The sequence below is a fragment of the Physcomitrium patens genome, chromosome 1, assembly GCF_059467195.1.
Source record: "Physcomitrium patens ecotype Gransden chromosome 1, ASM5946719v1, whole genome shotgun sequence".
Taxonomy (NCBI): Eukaryota; Viridiplantae; Streptophyta; class Bryopsida; order Funariales; family Funariaceae; genus Physcomitrium; species Physcomitrium patens.
In genome coordinates, this window is record NC_143410.1 from 25,749,158 (window position 1) to 25,772,720 (window position 23,563).

At 33.2% G+C, this 23,563-nt stretch overlaps 2 protein-coding genes across 3 annotated transcripts; both read right to left on the bottom strand.

Annotated features, from left to right (window-relative positions):
- Nucleotides 1–1,244: 1,244 nt before the first annotated feature.
- Nucleotides 1,245–4,161, bottom strand: LOC112279037 (uncharacterized). Of its 2 annotated transcripts, none has more exons than XM_024513098.3 (9): nucleotides 3,703–4,161; nucleotides 3,491–3,600; nucleotides 3,252–3,370; nucleotides 3,034–3,131; nucleotides 2,766–2,853; nucleotides 2,519–2,656; nucleotides 2,064–2,178; nucleotides 1,745–1,899; nucleotides 1,245–1,568 (listed from the first exon to the last, which is right to left on the bottom strand). In XM_024513098.3, the coding sequence occupies exons 1-9, from the start codon at nucleotides 3,762–3,764 to the stop codon at nucleotides 1,524–1,526; spliced, it is 930 nt and encodes a 309-aa protein (XP_024368866.1). In that variant the 5' UTR covers nucleotides 3,765–4,161; the 3' UTR covers nucleotides 1,245–1,523. The 2 variants fall into 2 exon arrangements, with proteins under 2 accessions (XP_024368866.1, XP_024368857.1); XM_024513089.3 differs by having other exon boundaries at nucleotides 3,491–3,623; nucleotides 3,703–3,985.
- Nucleotides 4,162–5,571: 1,410 nt separating this feature from the next.
- Nucleotides 5,572–13,024, bottom strand: LOC112286863 (uncharacterized). The gene is made up of 15 exons (XM_024529196.3): nucleotides 11,501–13,024; nucleotides 10,889–10,942; nucleotides 10,519–10,612; nucleotides 10,050–10,251; nucleotides 9,421–9,507; nucleotides 9,044–9,115; nucleotides 8,826–8,912; nucleotides 8,455–8,526; nucleotides 8,087–8,142; nucleotides 7,824–7,909; nucleotides 7,470–7,560; nucleotides 7,100–7,257; nucleotides 6,916–7,007; nucleotides 6,473–6,621; nucleotides 5,572–6,224 (listed from the first exon to the last, which is right to left on the bottom strand). The coding sequence occupies exons 1-15, from the start codon at nucleotides 11,940–11,942 to the stop codon at nucleotides 6,149–6,151; spliced, it is 1,818 nt and encodes a 605-aa protein (XP_024384964.1). The 5' UTR covers nucleotides 11,943–13,024; the 3' UTR covers nucleotides 5,572–6,148.
- Between the last annotated feature and the right edge of the window lie 10,539 nt (nucleotides 13,025–23,563).

Sequence of the window (23,563 nt, forward strand, 5' to 3'; positions counted from 1 at the left end):
ACTAAATATAAAAATACAAATAATACAGAATCGCTTTTTGAACTTTCATTTTTATTCTAATGTTTTGTTAAAAATTTAAACAATTTTTTATATTAATTGTATACCTTAAACATGATATCTGATTTAATTGTGAGGAACTTAACACCAGATGAAACTTGGACTATTTGAAAATTATCTATTTTGTATATGCTACCTTGTGATTTACGTAGATATTTTAAAACATTTGGGAAGAAAGTAGGATCGTAAAATTTGGATTGAATAAAGTGTATAATAAAATTTCTAAAAGATACTATTATTTACAAAATTGTACTAAAAAATACACATTGTTGTGTTATTTTAACTACATTCACAGATACTAAATATTTGGAAAACAATTTTGGCCGAATATCCCATATGTATTATATTGTTTCTTTAATAGCGGTTAAGTTTTTTAGAGATCTGAAAAAATCTTGTGTGGCAGTAAGTGCTAGTTATAACAAATACATTGCATATTTTTTCAACCACAAATATAAAAAGGTTGGGTTGGAATATTTTGGTTAGACTGAACTACATACAACAAGGATTTCCTTCAGTGTATAGATTTCTCAAGTGTAACAAGATTTATACTTAATCTCAAATACTATTACATCAAACATTTAGATTTTAAATTCCACACATTCTTTGAACAATTATGCTACAAGGTTCTTTGAATTCTTTACATACAAACCGCTTCTTCAGTTTATTTATAAATTTATAAAGGCCTTCGTTATGTATCATGTTATGAACTATTCAATGTAGAAATGTGGAACTGATCCGACTCACACGAGCACCGAGGGGATGAAAGGATGATGAACGTAGATGAAACTACAGGAGACTTCACCTTTGTTATGAAATACTATGGGTTCCAGTGTACAATTTTGCTTCTCTGCAATACAAGTGCATTGATTTATCAAGCTATTTTTTGCAATATTGTACATAGGTTTACGATGAGAAACTGGCAAAAGTTTAACATATTTGCAGCAAAGATAAATAAACAAGCTGTGACGAAAGCTGCACCCGGAATGAGCATTGAGCACAAGATACATGGCCAACATCCATGCATGATGGAAACCTTCTATTATTTGAGTATCATGACCAAAATAGGGGTGCAAGATCTTGTCTTAGCAGCAGTGGAAGCACAATTTGCACAGTCCAATGTTAAGTACAAAAAAAGAAAAAAAGAAAAAAAGAATAATGTGAGATATCCAATTCGCAGATCAAGCAGATAATGGAACAAAACAACCGTTGTACCTCTATAAGAAATTGATGTCACTGATTGTTGTACCTCCGTTCAATTTTTCACTGTAACAAGCTTGCACTGCCCCACAGAAACACATCAGTCACAAGAATCATGCTTGTGCACCATCTTGCACCCTGCTCCAATACATTCTTATATCTGTTGATCCCTCTACAACTATGGGGAATGTATCATATTTATCATTAGTCTAATCTAGTCGTCTACAAAATTAGGTGTACAACCGAGTTCGCAGCAGATGATGGCAAAATCAAACATGCGAACTCTCCATCTCCCGCTCCTCTTCATACTCAATCTGCCATACAACGTAAACAAAAATATCAGTGAAGACCACCAGTGCACTGAGGGAACTCGAGTGTAAATGGTATGATGACAAAGGTGGAATGTGAACACTTCATCATCAGCTGAGTAATCAAACTAGAATAGAGTCATCAAACCTCACATTCGAAAGGTCAAGAAGATTTCACTTACTTCAACATGGGGTCGTCGTTTCTTTCTACCAACTGGTACAGGAGTAGCTTGACTTCTTTTTGAAGGAACCTTGGGAGCTTTCTTCGACCGAAGGCTTGCTTCCAAATCCGCCTCCTCAGATTCATCTGAATCTTCATCAGATTGCTCTCCATCGTCTGATCAAAACACACGCAACAAAGGCATTATGTTAAACAGTCAATGCAATGGACAGTACATGATCAAATTTAAATATGAAAAAGAATGCAGCAGGTTTTCAACGGTATCCAGTAAAAGAAATTGTTCACTAGAAACAAGAGTAAAAGGTTAGGAGATAACTTACCATCTTCAGAGTCTGGCATCCTGTTTGCACCCTGAGCGAAGTCTTCCATTGCATCATCCTCATCTTCATCCTCCATTTCATACCCCTCCACATACTCAACTTCAGGCTCCTCCTCCTGCTCATCAACCATACACCATGCAAGTAGCATAAGGTTATCGCTGTTGTTGTGCGGTGCATTTGTATCTTTATCCAGAAAAGCTTGTGGTGCATCTTTGAAGGAAGATCTTTAAAACACATGAAGTTACAACAAGCCCTATAAAAGTAGTGGATTCTGATGCGGGTAACACCAACGAACACCACCAGCCGCAACCGAAATCGTGTGCATGACACATCACTCCAGTACAAGATCGAAATGGTTTCCCATCCAACACAAGTAATTAACCATGCTGGTTGCATAGGGGAAAAGGAAGAAAGAAAGCAAGAAAGTGAGCAAGAAGCTAAATCTCAACACTTGCCTCCTCTTCTTCACTTTCTTCACCGGCAGGTTCCATCTCCTCCATCGCCAAGACTTTCTCGTACTCCTTAACAGGAAAGTTGTATATATCTCCATAGGTTCCACTTTGTAATCGCTGGAGCAACTCCTTCTCTATCGACTGCCAAGAAAATAATAAAAATATATGAGCTCCAGTGTGACTCGTCATCTTCCCTCTACCCACAAGATGAAGTACGGAGGTGCAAGATGTAACTGGTAGTGATGATTACCTTGTCCAAGACAGCAGCTGTTAATGCTTTAGCTTCCCTCCGCTTTTCTCTTTTCACTTCCTTCGCAGGCATAGTAACAAGTTTGCGCCTGAAAATCAGCGATGCATGAGTTTGAGTATGTTGTGCGTAAGGATACCGAGGCAAATTAAGAAAGAATCAAGGAATTTCTATAAGACGCAGCACATAAAATGATTCGGCTAGTCTTTCTAACGCTTGCCAATCTCTCAATATGAAATTGCAAATAGTGGGCTCAGACCGAGAAGCGTACTTCATTTTCAATGCCAATTTCCGCATTCGGATCAAATACTGGGTCATTTTGGTAAGTCGCTGCTTATTTTTGTGCACCAAAAATTTTGGCCAATGTTCCTTTCCAAAAAAACACAAATTGCACAAAAGTGAACAAATGGAAAGACCAACATACATGCCCGAGAGCGACAAATAACTGAGCTAAAGCACCACAAAAAATTTGAAGGCAATGAAGCTAACCAGATGTTTATCAATCGTTTCCAGCGCCTTCCCATAATTGCGAGGGAGTTTGACACGCTCCCACAAGTCCTTGGGAGCATGTGATCTCTCAATGCTTTTCATGTACAAATACAACGTACCTACAATTCCAAATTAAGATAAGCAGCCGAATCCAAAGAAGATAGTACAATAACAATGATCATAATATCCATGATAAAAATCAAACCATCCTTCATCTCAGTGAAAACAAAACGACTCACCATCAATTTCGCGAATTGTAGAATATCTGCTGTTAGCCAGCGGACACGAGCTCCGATTACAAAGTCCCGTGACATTGTATTCGTTCCTACAAAAATTCTGGGTTTGCATTCTACACCACCACCATTCAAAACACTGCCATCAAAAACTCAATGTCCAGAGAATTCCCAAAACCCTCCAAGTCAACCAAATCGACGAATCAGAGCACACTTACTTGGCCTTGAAGCTGCAGTGGACATGATTGATGACCTGCCATACGACTTCATCCGACTGCATAGTGCCGGCGAGGGCTCAGCCCAACACCAAACGCTGGTTTAGAAACTCTCCTGGATCAACCCCTTCTTAAAGCCCTTGAACTTCCTCTACGAATTGGCACCCAGCGCGAGAAACTGCGCAAAAAAAATTGTGAGGTTGAACGGAATTTCGAATGCTTCCGCCAAGCCTAGCAAATCCAAGCCCGAGGTGAACGAAGGGCTTAGAGGCTAAACCCTAAGCCCCAGCTTGGCTATGGCGGTGTCTATGGCTTTGGCCTTGCAACATTGAGAGGGCGATGGAGTCGGAGAATCCATAGTCTGTGAACAGATGGGAACGCATGGGCACACATTGAGAACTCGATGGCGTTCCCCTGTGAATGGAACGCGCGGGAACCGTAAGTGCAATCTGACAAGGACACATACTTTGTGTGACTTGCTCAGAGCGGTTCAGGCTACAAGCACACCCCAAATTGTCATACACACACCCATTATGTCTATACACACACCCAAGGTTTCTGATTGACTAATCCAAATCCTTTCATCTTTGTTTTGGCACAATTCCCAAGCTTCCTCTCTTTCTTCCTTGTCTTGTTGCAAGTCCCAATCCCCACTTCCTTTTTTGTCTTGTCCCAATAGGGGTCCTTCACCTCCTCTCCCTTTTCCTTGTCTTGATGCAGGTCCTAGTTTCTATCCTCCTCTTTTTTGTGCCATCATGGATCTCGAACCTCCTCCCCCTCTTTCTTGTCTTGGTGCAAGTCCTAATTTCCTCTTTATTCTCTTCCTTATCCCAACATGGGTCAATGGTGAGACAAGGTTCAAGGCTTGAAGGGACTAGGGCCAAAACTCAAAGAAGAAAGAAAGTGAAGAGGAAATTGAGACTCTTATTCAGACAAAGAAGATGGGGAAGAGGTCAAGGATCCATGTTGAGACAAGGAAAAAGAAGAAGAGGGGATTGAGACCCATGATGGGATGTGAAAGATAGGAAAGAAGTTTAAGAATTTTGCTAAAACAAAGATGAAGGAATTGGATCAGCTAATCACAGGATTTGGATGTGCGTACAAACATAATGGATGTGCATATATCCATTTGAGGTGTGCTTGTAGATTGTGCCTCTCAAAAAAGTTCCATAAATATTTTTTATAGCTCTATGACACATATATAGTTGAAAAGTACAGATTTGCTTGACTTATGTTCACATATTTTTATACTTCTTGGAGGCTACATAATTCATTATTTGTATGCAAGATTAAAAAAGATTACATTATATATATATATATATATATATACTGCAGATGATCCAAAAGAATGTTGACAAACTATGTATTTTGTTCTATATTTATTTTGAATAATTTACCTTCACAAGATTTTCCAAAACTTAGGAAAAATTGGTAATTTTTCTTTAAAAATAATTTAATTGCATTATTTATCGGAGATGATTCTAAGATATAGAATAAACCAGATTCACGACTAAAAAGAAAATGTGATAAAAGTAAAAAAAAAGTATACATTTTTATTAGGTTAGCTGGCAATGCATTAGAACTGAAAAAGAGAGACGCTGTTTCTAACATAGGTCACAGATCATGATCTCTGCTGCTACTGTTTGTTCCTTTTCGAATCCCACAGCAAATGGCTGCACACTTGAGCAATTTTTAGCGCAGATAAACACCACAGCAGCCAACTATGATGTTCTTGTAAACCTCCTCGGAAGAACTACAAATGATGAGTAATAAATCTACACATGAGTTCACAAATATTACTGTTTGTAATGCTAAACCATGCTAAATGCCACATTTCCATCCGTAACTAGGGGATGGGATTATATCCTGCCATCAGTATGAAGACTTGTTCTTGCTTTCAATTGGTGAATATACAACAATTACCTAGGACCTATTGCTTCAATATCTACGCCAATGACCGATTAAATACCTGATTGGATAAGAGTATCACTAGTTGATTCCTTGTGACGTCTAGGAATCTGCACACTTATACATCTTCCACCCTACCAACCGTTGGTCAAACTTCATCCTTAATTGTCTTGAACTATCCTAGGGACTGACTGAAGTGAATTCACATTCAAATGGAATGTGCTCTTCATATATTGAACCCAGAAACTGTACTCTCCTAGCCTAACATAATGCACACAGTAAATTACTATCGGGGTTTGCAATCTCCAGAGTGATCACTTCTCTTCAGGAAACCAACCCCTCTTCACACGTTTTCCTATTTGCACAGCTAAGTTTGTAAACTTTATCTTAACCCTCAGATCACAACTTATAAACCTTATGCTTGTTTGAAAACCGCAAACATCTCTTGCTGAAACAATAGCACCATCACCAATTACTGATAGGTTAAGGGAGCAATCGTAATCCAGAGAAGGGTGTGTGCATATATGGAATTGGCATAGCGTCAAACGCAGCCCTGTTCCAACATTGCTTGAGCAACACGTAGAAAACTTGCAATATTAGCACCGTGAAGTAGTGCCCTGCAAACAGAAAAGCTGGAGCTTTAGAACAGGGACCAAAACAAACAGCCAGATGAAACTTCAAGCAATACCTTTACAATTCAGAAAAGGAAACTGCATATATGAACACGTCATATCTCAACACGAAAACACCAACGGCTTCTCCGCAGAAGCTTTTCAAATGTCAAAAATCAAAATAAAAAAACGTTGAAAATAACCGTAGAACAAAATAGTCGGAACTTAATGATATTGTTGCCTGAACAACGTACTCTGGATTGCCAATTCCATAATCTTGGGCAGCCTTGATAATCTTTTGATGTATATCCCTCATGACCTCTTGCAATCTCATGTCAACTTCTTCAGCTGTCCACTGAACATAGGATGTGTTTTGTGCCATCTCCAAACCTTGAATAGTTACCTAAGATTCAGAAAAGATTGTTTCTCATTATGCTACACCATACGCATGCAAGTGCACATGAAAATGTGACATCTACAAGATACACAGAAATGAGGAAATCCAAACACACTTAAAAAATCGTAAACTTATTCATTACAGCAGAGATCGCTGTACTGCGTGCTGTTACAATGGGTAACGGTCTCAGGTTTGACTTGTGAATTTTGTTCAGATCACAAACTCTGCGAAAGAAGCCACCGACTTCATAATGGAATACTGTAGCAAATATTACCAACGACAATCAGATCACAATCTTACCCCACCAGCATTTGCAGCCTTTCCAGGCCCAAACCAGACTTTTGACTTCCGAAATACATCGATCGCCTCAGCTGTACATGGCATGTTGGCCCCTGGAACAAAAAGGTAAAGTTAGTCACGCAAAAGGAACTGACCGCGAATTTTTAGACGTAGAAAGCCGTAAATTGATCAAACAGGTTTTTACCTTCTATAATAACTTGACATCCAAGATTAATGAGAGACATGGCATCAGCATGATTCAGCTCATTCTGTGTTGCACAAGGAAAAGCAATATCACACTTCACTGTCCAGGGCTTCATGTCGTCAAAATACTTTGCTCTTGGGTAAAGTTTGGTGTATTCCCTGTAGAGGACACTTCGTGAGTCTACTACAATTAAGGATGACCATTATGTCATCACTGATAGTGATAACGATAAAGGCGATTTATAATGCCCAGGACAGAAAGAAGAAATTACGACAGATATCCATGATTATTCCACGCTTAGAAGATGTGGCTAGCAAGATCTAGACAAAAAAAAACACTTGAAATTAGTTAAACCGGATGCGGCAGTTACCCCAGGCTGTTATTGTGAGCTTTTATTTCACGAATGAGCCCAAGCTTGGTACGATCAAATCCATCTTCGTCTAAAAGGTAACCTCTTGTATCTAGCATGAAAAAGGGCTAAAATAAGTAAGTTGTTGCCATTTCTTCAAGAATAGAAACTGAGGTGGGACAACGAAGAAATTGCCACTAAAAATAAGAATCCTTCAATAATGTCTCGATGAAACTCTACCGACGCAGTAGTATGGAAGAAACATAATGCTACATCAATTCTTCTTAGTCAATGACCAGATGCGACATACTCTACTAACTTGAGAAACACCAAGAAAAATGCTCCAGCGCCGAAGCCATTCATATCAGAACATACCTGAGATTGTAATAGGAACAGCACCAAATGCAATCAGTTTCTCCACTGCATATAATGCCACTTTCCCGGCACCACTCACAACACACCTGCAAGCAAACAAATAGACATGAGGCAGACTCAAGAATACCAACACTTTAAAATGTTAATAGTAATATTAACAAGAAAGTTGGGTTCTTTCCGGGTAGATAAAGAGGTGAAGCATTAAAAATAACACAAAGACTCAAGAAAATAATTCATCGGGGTAGAATGCAGAAGTAACAAACCTGAGATCTTTCAAATCTTTCTCTAAATTGGCAAGAACTTCCTTGGCAAAATACACCTGCAACCAAGGTTGCGAGATACTAAGAATGCGCTAGAAAAAATACAAGAAGGGCTAAGGAATGTACTCAGAATGACCCTTTGATTCCACACGTGAAAAGAGTAACATGTGAATATAAAAACAATTTCAAAGACCAATATAAGCTAAGCCACTCATTTAAATGATATTAAATGTAAGTTGAAATTTTAAAAGCGAGAAAATTGTTTTTGCCAACCACCCTCTTGCAAAATACATCAAACAAGAGCTAGGTAACTATTTAAGCTCTAAATTGTTTACAGCTTCCTCCATTAGTGAAGAAAAGAAATTGCGCACCACGCCATAACCAGTAGCCTCTGGGTGCAGATTTGACAGGCCCCATTGAATGCCTTTAGGACCTAACATACCCTGTCCACAAAAAAATGAAAATCCATTAAAAGTCTGTCAAAACGTCTCAAGTCACAACCAACTCGAACTAAAGCAATGATATACTGGGCTTTGAGGCGTCTTTCCTGGAGTGTACAGCGACAACTAGGTGTAACAACAGCATACTCAGTACCACGTGTAGTAACGACATAAAAACTTCCTCATGTTGTATTAGAGTGTACGTCTAGGCACTAATACAATTACCTCCACTGGTCATAGAGTAACTAATGTGAGAGGAGAATAGACTTGTGACTAAAAACTGAAGCTGCGGAAGTACGCACCTCATATTGACTAGTCAGGCGCCTATACTGGCCAAATAGATAACCGATCTCACGTGGTCCAACACCAATATCTCCTGATGGAGTATCCTGCAGACAATTAAATGCTCCAAATGAGTTTAAAACATGCAACCAAGCACTGTAAAACATTTTGCACTGCTCACAAGAAACGATTAGAAAAAACAATATCTGTCATAGTATATCAAGGTAAATAAACTTACAAAGATGGGAACTTGATTGGGTCCAATGTGCCTGTACAGTTCATCCATAAAACTATAACAGAACCGCATGATCTGCAAACACAAAAATTTAAATACAACGAATTATTACTATAAATAAGTGTTTTGCACCATTCATGTTCGAAGCAATGGTATCCAACAAAGGAAGAAACTGACAGCAGATTACAAAACCCTGCTTGTATGAAAACAATTCTTTCTTTAAGAAAACTACTTACATTGCCACTCTAAAACAAGAGATCTTTCACGTCTGCATGTACCCTTCGTGCAGAAATGAAATCGGTCTACAGGTGACATCCAGAAAAGAAAAATAAATAAATAAATAAATAAATAAATACTCCACCGCAAGTGAATAAACTGACCTCATTCTCACTCTTTCCTTTCGGATTGAAGTCACTGCCCCCCTTACCGCCACCCAAGCTGAGTGATGATAGCGAGTTCTTCAGTGTCTGCAAAGTTAGTACAGAATAAGCTTCAAACCAATCATTACAATATAGAAACATGTTATGCAACCTTTCAGTGCATACAATACATAATTAAAAAAATATGAAGCACAAGCTTCTAAGCTTGCAGCATATACAAACACAAGCACCCCATATCCTGAAACCTAGATAAAATATTCAAAATTTAAAATTAAGCAACCAATGAAAGCTTTACGAGGCTATTAATTTCTCCAGTAATGTGATCACTCAGTAATATAAAAGTAGCGCCTTATTCGTACATAAATGTAACCCGTTGTGACCAATTCAAAATAAGTTTGTGACTTTGACATAAGCCTACACGGCCGAACATACCCGGTTTCAAATCACAAGCTAAAGGCTTCTAATTAGGTTCACTTTATCCACAATAAATGTACAGCCGCTAGAGATACTAAACAAATACTGCAGTATCTAACACACAGACATCGAACAAATGAGTCCAAATAGTGCATGGAAGCGAGAACAGAATAGGGACTAGACTGAACTCATCATGAAAAAGGCAGAATGACGACCTGCTCAAAAGCAAGGAACTTCACGACGCTGAGATTGACAGTTGGGTGAAAGCGAAGGCCGCCTTTGTAAGGACCAAGGGCTTGATTAAACTGAACTCTGAAGCCACGGTTCACATGTGCCTCTCCCTTATCGTCCACCCAAGGAACTTTGAAAATAACCACCCTCTCAGGCTCCACCAGTCGCTCTAACACATGTACATACCTGCCGAAGCCAATCGTATCACGACGTATTCTGATGTTTCCCAACCACGTAGTATGCTCATTCCCCACATTTATTCATGACAACTAGTTCGTAGCTGACGAACTGGAAAGTGTCCTGAATTTCCAGATTAGGAATCCAATTTGACATTATTATAATATGCAGCAAAAAGTTACGGCAAAACATTACAACCTAGCAGTCATAAGTGAACAACCCTTGTTCAGAGGTGGGTAAACGTATACAACAAGCTCTGGAATGGGCTGCACTCACTGCGGAACTTTCGCAAGAACAGGCTCCAATGAATGTAAAACTTCTTGAACCGATTGTATAAATTCAACTTCATACGGATCCCGCCGCAAGATCGCTGCTACAATAAATGCTACTCTTAGAGAAAAAAAATCTTTATACATCATTGTAAAATCTGTACAAAATCTTCTTGATAGTGCACACAACAAAGAACTGAACCTCATTGCACTCCATTCCAGTCACGGCAACCAAATGTGGGTACAACTGAAACATGTGAACCACATGGTCAACCAACCAGATTCTAAGTTTAAGGCAGAACTTTGTCACAATGAGGAACAAAGATCTCATAATTACAATTCAAACACCAAAAAAAAAAAAGAGATGATGAACGTACACGAGGATAGAGTTTGTTGAAAATAGCCTTCGTTTGTACATTGCCTCAAAATATCTGTCAGGCATAAAGCAGCAAATACATCACTTAACAAGTCCTCTTCCCACGTCCATGTGGTACGCATTATGGAATCTCAAGCATTTTTCTGATATCAGGTGCCAAAGGTTGGCCTTTAACTGCACGGCAACCGTCCTTAGACGACGAGATCAAAGATGACACTGATTAGGTTCCTCACCAATGTAGAAAATCAGACCCAGATTCATCGAGATCCCTCAGCTCCTTTAGCACACTCCATGTAAAAAGCAGCAAGCTAATCAGGAGGACTGTCTTAATAACAAACCCGATTTCTACACATCGAAGAAGCTAGGAAACTGTAGGTCTGACTCCCAACTACACATTATAGAGGTGATGAAGACCTCCGTTATCATAATTTCTACTAAATGTTAAATTTTCAGGAAGTGCAGTCACACGCTGTGCACCATTAGGCACTTCAAAGAACACGTCACACAATTAACCGTGACAAGTACTACCTTCACAATGATAATTAGAAGTTCAGTTGACAAGGGCTATGGCTAGCACAGAACTGGTCTGCTGTTCAAGACTTCAGAAGCATACCCTTTACATAGAGAGGCCGCTCGATAAATCCCAATCCTTTGTCGCGGGAAGCCATTTGCAGGCGGAGAGCTTCCTTGTGCAGCAGACTGTTATTGTGCTCCTCAAGAGCACTCATCTGCATGTTGCGGCTGCCTTCATTACCGTAAGGATTACGTCGATGCTTCCGTCCATATTCCTTGCATACAGAGCAAAATATGCGATGAGAGCCCTCGTGAACTGCAACGTGAGCCCACTTGTATGTCTCTGCCCACTCGTCGCGCCACCTCTTCACCACTTTTTTCTTCTTCCGCGGGGTTGGTTTCATTCCATGATCATTTACAGCGATGAGTGCCAGATTTTGGGTTGCCCCAGGGTCGAAGTGCGTTGCATCGTCGTACCCTGGTCCAATTTCCAAATCAATCTCCTCCATCGTCTCCGTTCCGATTGCCGTTGCATCAGTCATATTCCTTCCTAGAAAAATGCCGTCTTCTTAATGAGCTCTCTCTCCCTGACACATGCTCCAAATCATGCATTGTAGACGAGCAACCGGCAGCAGTAGTTTGCAAGGCCTAAGCTACCCTAGAGACACAATTCCTAGGGCATAAGCTCTGTGACGTGTAGACCCGGGCTCTATCATCTCCATGTGTATCACAGACATAGAGGTAACTGCATCCCTTCACGGCTAAAAACAATTACACAATAATCCCTTTCAGAATATCTTCACAAGTCGCAACTCTGATGTAACTCACTGCTACGCTCAATATCAAAAGATATCACTCAATTTGCACAATCATCAGCCCCTAAACTCTGAAATTGATAGAAACCCTAGGTCAGCTGCAGAGTTTTCAATGCGCTTCAAGCATCATCACTACACAATCGACCTCCGATCATAACACTCATTCCACTCAATCCTTAGGCGTCCATCTCCTCGCCACCTCCAAATTACTTAATCTGCCTACACTCCTCTGATGAAACCCTACCAGTAACTTGAAACACTCAACCCTCAATTTAACTCCCTCCAACCAGGTCAATAACTACAACTGAAATAAAAAAACAAAGGCTAAACGTTGAAACTCTTCCCAAGCTCAACACAAACTACAAAGTTCAAAGCAAACCACAACTAAGGATTTCCACACGGTTTTTGTTCAAAATTAAATTAAGCTTAAAACCGACAGAGGAGTGAGGGGGAGTCTAAAAAAACACTCAAAACTCTCCCAATGCTCACTGGATGCTTCACATGCGCCGTCTTTTCCAATCAGTCCACTTCCATTACTCGAATTCCTCACACAAACCCTCACAATTGCTCACGAAACCCCGCCTGCACCCCCCGCAAACCTCCAAAAATCACCAATACGGCCCGCAATATGCCGCAGAATTTGCCAGAAACGGGATCGATGGAAACCCAAAAACGCGGGGATTCGGACCAAGGCGGGTAACAGTCTTCCTGGTCTTCCTGGCAATGCGACCCAGCGAGTTGCAACGGAGGAGTAGGGGTCCGAGCGGGACATACAGCGGCAGAGAAGGCATGACACAACTCAGCGATCAAGCGAGCGAGCGGGTGAGCGAGGCAGCACAATAGGGTGTCGTGAGGAACGGGGTGGGGACGGGCAGGGTCCGCATCCCGCCCTCCTCTCCTGTCCCTTAATTGCCGGGATACATACCCGGGCGGCAATCAATGCCCCTCCCCTTCAATAGACACTGCCAAGTTTTCGGTACCACGGACCTCGTCGGCGCGACATTTGGCCGCCTGCGCCGGTTTGGGACCAGCTTCGGATACTTGGTTCGGAAAAAACGGCAACATCAAGTTCTCTTCGTCCATGAGCTTGATTCTTAAATCAATTTGTTTTTAGGGTTTATTCTCTGTGATTAGGGTTATGGTTTCAGTTATCACATTGGGTGTAATGCTTATAATTTGTCGCATTGTCACATTTCTCTTATAAACATCTTGACAAACTGTTGTATGATACCCATAAGAACCCAGTTGAAAGCGTCTAAATTTTACACTCTTTAATTACTCCCAAGTCAATGGGTCTCTTGAGAATATTAGGGAGTGGGTTACCATCCTTGCTATTAGGTTTTGCTCCCTACTTGTTTCCTTGGTAGGACTCCTTGTAGTGTTATTTATTCTTGTTCACTTAGAATGGAATATACTAAGAAGAAGATATGGCATATGATTTGAGTGTTTTGAATTATCAAGCAAACAATGTTTATTTTGTAAAATTATTAGTAAAAAATTAGATGATCACTTTCATAAATATATTTTTTTGTGATCTTTTACAAAGTTGAGATTCCACATGTATAATTTGTTTTGATTCACCACCAACTATTTAGATTTGCATTCATAAACAAGATGAGGTTTAGCATTCCAATAAGTTTTGAAACACTAAATTTTTTATTTAAAATACCTTAAAATTCTTAATAAGATAAATTTAAAATTAATATATTTTTTATTAATTTAAATATTTGTAATAAAATATAAAGAAGTACATTGCTAGAATAGAAGTACAAATATATAGAGAAAGGAGAACTAAAACCACTTGCCAAAATGAGCTTCTAGTTTGAATTCTTATACTACTAGTCCAATGTCTAACCACATGGACTTTTTTGTGTGAATACACAAACAACTAGCATAGTCAATAATATCCAATTAATATGTAGACATTTGTCATATTACACTGCTACAATAACTAAATGGTATTACCACCAATAAATAGTGGATGTAACTTGTCAACTAGCCAAGAAGTGTCAACTGTCCATTATACATTATGTCTAATAGGATTTATACACTCTATTAAAAATATTAAAAAAATAAATACAAGAATATATATTTGACATGTTCTTATTTTTTTTAAGTTTAAAAATTTTCAATAGATAAATTATTTTTTACAAATAAAAAATTTATATTAACTTAATATAATAACTTTTATTTTTATTTATTTTTATTTATTTATAAAATCTTATTAAGTTTTATTTTTTATATTTTATATTGATTTTTATAATAGAATTTATATATATAGATAGATAGATAAATACTAAATCAATCCCATTAATTGTTATTTTGATCTATCCAACATCAAAATAATTAAAAATTATATTATTATTTGATATAAATAATATTAGTGTGAATCTTAAATTAAGAATTAAATTGAGAAGATGCAACATGTCTTAATAAATATCATTGGCTTTACAATTGGATTATTCATGGTCAATGTGTGTGTGAATATAATAAATTCATAGAGACATAACCAATAAAATTGTTCAAATTTGACAGCCACAATAAATAATAATAATAATAATAATAATAATAATAATAATAGCTTTATAATGTTTAAGTTGGCTAATTTATTCCTATTCTAAATTTATATTATTTTCTTTGACCTTATTTTAATTTCACAAGATGTTCTTATATTCTTCTCAAAAACAAATTGATCTTTCTAAAATTCTAAACTCTATCAGAGTTTTAAACCTTAATTTCTAAATCTTAAACTCTAAATTCTATCTCTAAACTTAAAATCCTAAAACTTTAATTTATTCAAAATATTATTTATTTTTTAAAAAAAGTGGATTGAAGATTTGAGAGAATTGATGCTATTACACTTCAGCTGCTACCAACTTATAGTTCTTTCTTTTTAAGAAAGCTATATACCAATTTATTAAAAATACAAATATATAGAAGTTATAGACATCACACATTATGCTACTATTAAGGAAGATTCTTTGCTTCCACCCACAAGTAACAGATGCCCTTGTCATTGAACATAATTTTTTAATGTAAGCATTATAAAGCCAATCTGCTACATAACCTTAATAAATTAATTGAAGATTTTAGAAAATATTTATTCTCTTCTTTTTCCTTGTACCACCATAGAGGTTAAAATTTGGAACTTCCTAGATGCCACTTAAGCACTTTGTTATCTATCCATCACAACAAGCTTATAACTGTTACTTGATGTCTAAAGCTTCAAGACTTCTCAAAATAAGCTTGTTGTCCATTTTTATTTTTATTTTTATTTTATTTTACAAAATATTACTCTTTTTTCTACCAAAATTTATATACATATTTAAAAACCTACTAAAATATGTCTACTCATTTTTATTTTAAATGGATAATCTAAAAATCAATTATCTTAGATCTTAATTCTCTTCTATAAAACTTTATTTATAATAAAACTATCATACTTCTTGCTATCAAAACTCACACACCTATTTATATATTTATTGAAAATATCTTCATTAACCTTTATTTTAATTTATTATCTAATTTTTCTAAAATCTAATTTTTTCCTTAAATTTTTATTTAATAAGTAAGATACATATTAAAAAACTATAATATTTTATGATTCTAAGTTAATTTTTTTATATTGTAAGAATTTACATTACAATAGAAATTGACATGGAATCCATTTGAATTACATATTTTTATTTTTATATTAAAAAACATTGATATTTTTTGCTTCAAAATAGAAGATATATCTATGGTCCCTTAACATTGTTGGCAAGACATTTAATTGCTTGTCTCTTCCAACTTGTACAAAAAGGTCTAATTGCTTAGGTGTTTATTACTAAAATAGCTCTAAAGGATATTATTATTACTCTATAAGAAAGGAATTCTATAACTTTAGTGGTTATGTACACTATCTATAATACACACTAATAGCTTTTTATAGCCTATCTTTATGGTTGTGTGCATTTTCATACTTTGATGAAAAATCACTTCAATACTTTATATCAATATGGTTATAGATGCAATAACACAAATAAGATTAGCTGTCTTTTTTTTATTATTATTATTTTGAATGTACAAAACTTGTAAAAAGATACCTATATATTATAATTATGGATTACTCATATAAAACAAAAAGGTATAAAATTCCTATGTTGTAGGTGTCACAAGTTTCAACACATCTTTAATAATTGCAATTGTAATTTTTCAAGAAAACATATAATTATTCTTATATTAGACATTGATGCAACTTATCCTCATCGATAAAGAATTGCAATCCATCAATATTGGTGATAATAGAGACTTTGCACTCATAAATGTTATCAAAGATATTATTTCTACATCCAATGTCTTTGATTGTATTCTTTTGATTCAAAAGAACGTTTTGACCAACCATAAGAAATATTTTTTATTCAAAAAAGATGATGGTTGGACTACCTTTCTTATAGAATGGACAATAGTAATAAATTCTTCTATAGATGAGGTTTTTGACAAATAATGGATGAATTTTTGCGCCATGTATGCTTTTACTCCTACAAAAATTGCACATCTAAAATAATTTTGAAGTTTTTTGGTTGATCAAAGAGCAAGTTTTAATAGCCGATTAGAAAAAAGTTTTTTAGGCATTGATTTTAAGTAAATTGAGTTTATAATGACTTTATAAAGGCTTTGCAAAGTTAAGATTTTTTTTAAATTAGTTTAGATTTAAAAAAATATAAAGAGTTTATACTTTGGATAAATATCTATTATTAATGAATAATCTATAAATATGATTTAATAATTATATGATCAATATTACATTGAATTTGTATTATAAGTTTGAGCTTGCTTCAATAATTTATTTAAAGATTATTAAAATTCATACATACTGGGATCTTAGAAATTAGAATTTAGAAGGCCACTAAGAATTTCTAAGATTTAGAAAAATCTACAAGTTTTATTGAATTAATATTTTGCACAATGTTATTTGATTAAAATTTAAATAACTATAAAAAGTCTAAAATCTATTAAAAAATAAGTTTAAAAGATATTAATGCTAAAATATTGGTATTAAGATTAGAAAAGTTAGTCAATTAATACTCAAGTGGATTTTAGGATTTATCTTTTATTTAATAATTATATTTATTATTAAATTATTTGTACTTGTTTTAACTCAATAATTAAAAATAATGCAAATTTTGAATTAAAAATTATAATTAGATTATTAATTATTAAAATTTTATTTTATTATAGGATTAATTAAGAATTTATTAAAGGTTTAAGATTTAATCAGGATTTCATTTAGATTTGGTTTAAGATTTAGGATTTTTTTAGGATTCAATTAAGATTTTATTAAGATTTGATTTACTTTCTATATTAGTTGCATTACTACATTGTATACAAAAGAACAACACTCTTCTTTGAAGTTGAATGTTAAGCTCTTCATGAAAGATCTTTGTAATATATAGATTTTTTTATCTTTTTTTTGTTAGAATTTAATCAAAGCAATCAAAGCTCAAGAAACTTTTAGACATATGTACACCACCATCACAATATCAACTTTTTGAAGAAAGATGTTATGAAGATATCAATATGCACACTCAATCTTCTACTTAAGCAACTTTAATTAATTATAATACATTTAAATAATAACAATATTACATGTTCAAGTGTATTTATAACCACACTCAGCCTTCATTCTCAATATAAAATTAGAAAGATGTTGTATTATAAAAAAGTTTGATGGTTGTTGATTTCATATCCAATATTACCAATTTTGATGGCTTAATCCACTCCAATAAGAACTGTTTTGCCTTCCAATTAAATATTATCTTTGAAGAAGTTAAAAAATTATACAAGCTTGTGGCATCCCACTAGCAGTAGAAGGTGCATGAGAAATTATTAGAGGTGGCAACAATGATTATGGATTTGAAAAAAATTCTAATAAGCTATACAAAAGATTGTCTATATAGCTCAAAAAATAAAACAAATATGAACTTTAAAGAATAAATTTCATCACAATTCGAACCTATCAAAGGTGCAATTGCAAATATATGCCATTGCAAAGGCATTGAGTATAATATTTGCACTTATTCTTTTTGAGGTGTCCATGCTTTACAACCTTCCATCTCTTTATTACTCACTAAGATAAATTCTTTGTTGATTAATTTGAATTTACTATGGATTAATTTGAGTTAATAATAGAAATGTTGTAATTTCATATAAGTACACTTCAAATATAAAGTGATGGATTGGCTAAATAAATTAGATAGAAGAATAGAATAGAATTCTATTGTAGCAAGCTAATATACTCTATTTTAAATTTATGTACAAATGAGAGCTTGTGTACTTATATAAATAGATATAATTTATGCTTGAATGTATTTAAATTAAATTAATACTTAAATAAGTTGTCATGACTCTTTCATCTTTTCATTGCTTTACTTGATATCTCCAATCATGACATTCATTCCCTCTTTCACCACAAGTATATAAAATTTACTATCCAAAAGATATGTCGCTATTTTTTTCAATATGTAGAAGAATGATTAAAAAATTCATCTACACAATCCACAATAGTTGGCTATATAATATAAAGTATTTCAAATTACAATCATTGCAAAAAAAAGATGAATTTTTCTTTAAATAAGATCAATTTTTTTCAAATATACATATATATATATATAAGATTGGCATCCAAAAGCTTTCTTCAAAGCTACTTGTTTAATAGATAGGTTTATAAATAAACTAAAAAGATAACATATAGATCAAATTTTATAGTTTATTTTTGCTTATCAAAAGAAAAAAAAATCTTCAATTGGAATTTGAAGCCTGAAACAATTCATAAGTATATAGTCTTCATAACACAAATAGTTTCTTGCATGTAGTCTTTATATCAGTTTTTTAATTCATAATTAAATATTTGAGGTGTTTCATAATATATATATATATATATATATATATATATAATAAAGAATAATAAATCAAGTAGCTACAACAAGAAAATATTTTATTGACACAATCTTTCAAATATATAAATCCAATCATTGCAAGAATCCAATATTATTGCAAGATCTCATAAAATATCACTTTATACTTGAGCACAAATATCTCTGCTTAGACATGACAAAGCAATGGCAACATGATACTGAAGATGTTGTGAGAGATTCTCTTTATCTTCCTTGTACTTGACATTAGAGTTTATAATGAAAAAATCAAGAGAAATAGGAAAAATATTAGGACCTTTAATTCTTTGTCATTTTTCTTTTTATTCCAACTAATTCCTAGTCCTTCCAACCTCATTGAACTAATTAAGTTGTGGACATTATAGATATCAACTCATAAGTTGACATTAAGTAGATTTCAATTTAATTGAATTTTAAATATTATAGATATTGGCTAAATTAGAAGTATTATGGTTAAATCACTTCAGCAAAGTTGTGGATACTAAAGCTTTCTTCAATATTGTAGTACTATTCAAATTCATATAAAACTTTGGATGTAATTTTAGTTTATAATGTTAAGTTGATGCCATTTATAATTTGGCTCAACAATTGTTCAAAAGCTTGATTTAGTTTGAGAGTATTCATAGTAATCACATTACTCTTTAATATTTGGTTAATAGCTGGAGAATTATATGCTCAAAACAATTGATGACAAAAAGCTAGTTGTTTGAATAAATACAAGTTATTGACTTTCAAAAAAAATAAGACTTTATTGGAGCATTACATGGTGAAAGAGACTCAAGTACATACTTGCTTTTATGCTTTCATTCTTATTTTTTTGTTTCTTCTAGATCTAATAAAGCATTAAATAGCTTTTACATCTCTCTTGGATATAAGAACATGATTTAGTTGTAGAAGCTCTATAGTCTAAAACAAAGAACAAGTGGTGAACATCATTTAATCTAGTGAAATTAAAAGTCAATACATTGCTTATTAATTTATTATATAATTCACTGATCTAAGGTTTATATTGGAAAATTACAACCCATTTGTAATATACACTCTTGTTATTGTCTTTATTGGGGTTCAAAAAGCATGTTTTTTGTATTACAATTTTTTTCTCCTTCTAGATTTTATACGCCTCAATGCTACAATGTACAACCTTGATAGTCCTATAGCAACCCAGAGTAAAAATTTAAGTATTGGATGATGCATTGTAAGGCATATTTGGATTGCATTCAATCCCATTGAGTATTGCTACTATTATAAGCAATGCTACAATAAAAATTACATAAGGCATTGATAAAACATCTTTTATAAACCATCATTGATAAAATATCTTTGATTAAATAAGTGCCTATAATTAATCTAATTATAATGCCATTGATATTTATTGTGACACATTGCACTTTGACAATATAATTTTTAATTTAATATTTACATAAATATTATAACAATTAAACATAATATGAAACAATCAAACTTTTATACCAAGTATATTTTCATAGTTTTTTATTTTACTATTGAATATTTACAAAATACTGATATACTACACAAGATATATTTTATTAAAGCTTAGACAAATACCTTTCTTTACCTTAAAAGAGTAACTACATTGCAAGTCAAGGAACAAAATTTAACATTGAAGTTGTGTATAAAAATATCTACTAAAGATCTTTAATAAGTATAAATTCTTTTCTTTCATTTTTTTAAAAATACAACAAGAAAAATCAAAGTACAAGAAGGTTTAGAACAAACTTGGGTATGTCATTAATATAACATTGGTTTTTTCACAAATGTTATAAAATCTATGTCTATATATTCTTTGAATCTTATATTTAAGCAATTCAAATTTTCAAAAGCTATACTAAATATTAACAATTTTCTCTATATATGCACATTAACAAAGACATTAAAGCTCTTATGTAAATATTAGATCCATAATATATTATGCAATAGTTACATTTTGAAAGTTGATGATTTTCTTCCTTGCTAAGATTTAGTGAATAATTTTTATTTGAAGGCTATATTATTGCCACAAAATTAGTTTGTTTTTTTCTAAAGATCTTAATCATTTCTTTGATGCTATCAATTGTATATTTGCACTACTACCACCTCACCAATAAAAGAAGATTTGGAAATAATTGTTGGAGCTTGTGTCAACAATTATGAGATTAGAAAATCAAATGGTTAGCTATCAAACATATAGGCCATATAGAACATTGAACCATTTGAAACAATTTGGTGCACATGTAAAAGTACCTATGCAATATTCTTCTTTACAGTTTAAAATTGTTAAAGTAATAATAAATGTACATCTTTACAAAAATTACCAAGGCCCAAGACATAATATATGTGCCTATTCTAGTTGAGTTACATATTTTTTTCAAATATCTAAAAATAAATTTCAAAGACAATCAGCTTTATAATTATATTCTATAAAAATTAATTTATATATAATTAGATTTTAATATACATTATCTATCAATCTAATTTCAATACTATTTCATTTTGTAGTACTAATGAGCCAAGAAATTTTGATTTTGATAATAGATAATAATATAAAAAAATAAATTAAGAGTAGAAACTTCTCTCAAGACATGTCCACTTAAATGTCGTATACAACTAATATCATGATGTTACTACTCTTAATATTCTAATTTGCTTCAAAATAAAAGATTAATCTTTGCTAATCATGTCATTGATAGAAAGTTTATCATATAATCATTAATTCACTCTTTTAATATAATTAGCTATTATCTTCATCTTGGATTGCTATTCTTTAAACATAATTAACTTGCCAACAACATTGGCAACAATATAATTACTGTAAATGATTGAGTTTGAATATATTCACCTTGCAATCTTCTTCAACTAGCTCTTAATCTTAATACATATAATAATCTATCATCTAATTTTGTAATTAGAGACTTTGTACAACACAACATTAAGTTTTATTGACGAAGGCAAAGTTCATATATGAATTTTAGATTTATTAGCACAACATATCTAGCAGCCACATTTGCAAAAGATATAATTGCATTCATAGCATTTATATGCTTAGATTAAAATTTAAGATTTTTATTGTAGGATTGTGCTACAAAAACCTCTATACCATGGGCTACAAACTTCTTCTTTAAGCTTTTATAAGAAAAATTATTATTCAAGCTCATTATTCAAGCTTTTATTAGAAAAAATTAAGTGTACCATCAAACAACAAATGAATTCTTGAACACTAATAAATCACTTATATTTCTCATGAGACTCAATGAAACTTGATAAAAACTTGTTGCAACTAATTAAACTAAAGAATACTACTAAAACTTGTATTAAAAAGGCCTTAGACTGTGGCAACCTAGAGATCAATACAAATTGCAAGCTAATTTATTGGTATTACATGTAAGATTCATAATTAATAGAATCATATCTAACCTATGAAGTAGATTACAACTTACTTGAGAATCCCTATTAGAATGGCCTTGGACAATGGCAATCTAGAAATCAATATAAATTGCTAGCCATTTTAGAAGTATTACATATATATATATATGCATAATTGATAGAATTATATCTAGGCAACATAGTAGATGATAACTTATTTTGTGACATGGCATTTTTTCTTAAGCAAAATTTAATGAAATGACTCAAATCACACATCTATTGCAACAATATTTATGAATGAACTATAATATTAAGAATTTTCAAATCACATCATTACAACTAAAGATATTTATTTGGTTCTCTTTAATAGTTGTATTCTCAACTCTCAATAGTAACTTTATAGTAGCCTTGTTGAAAGCAACAAGTCCTTCAATAGAAAGGTATTATATACCAAAAGAATTGAATATTACTATTTTTAAAGATTTAAGTAAATCGATAGATAATACAAGGAAAAAATAAAATAATTATAAATATATATAAATATATCTAATTAAAAAAATTAAATAATTATAATTAAAATAATAAGCATTATGATAATTTAAATTTATAAAAATAATAGAAAAGTACATCTTTGTTGTTACCATCTTCTAATATTTTCTTATCAATCACTAAAGAATAAAAGAATTGATCAACTTTTAAACACTTTTAAGCTTAATGATTTATGCTTTGCTCAAAGAAGAAAAGTAGTTTGATAGAAGAAGTTGTATTTGAGACAACTTAAATTAGTGGTATTTTCTATAAGATGGTATGTGGTTTATTGCTAAAAAGATGTTGTTTACCTCTTTAACAACCTTTAATATGTATGGTTGAAGATCCTTAATTTAGTAAGCACATACTTGTAAGTTCACCCTCCTCTTTCAATTGTCTTTTTCAAAAGCCTATGAAAATTTGACAATATGCTTTGAAAGAGTCATCATTATTGACTCAAATTGAGATACATAAGTAGCAACCAACATGATTGGCATTCACTTTCCTTATATTGATACACAAGCAATT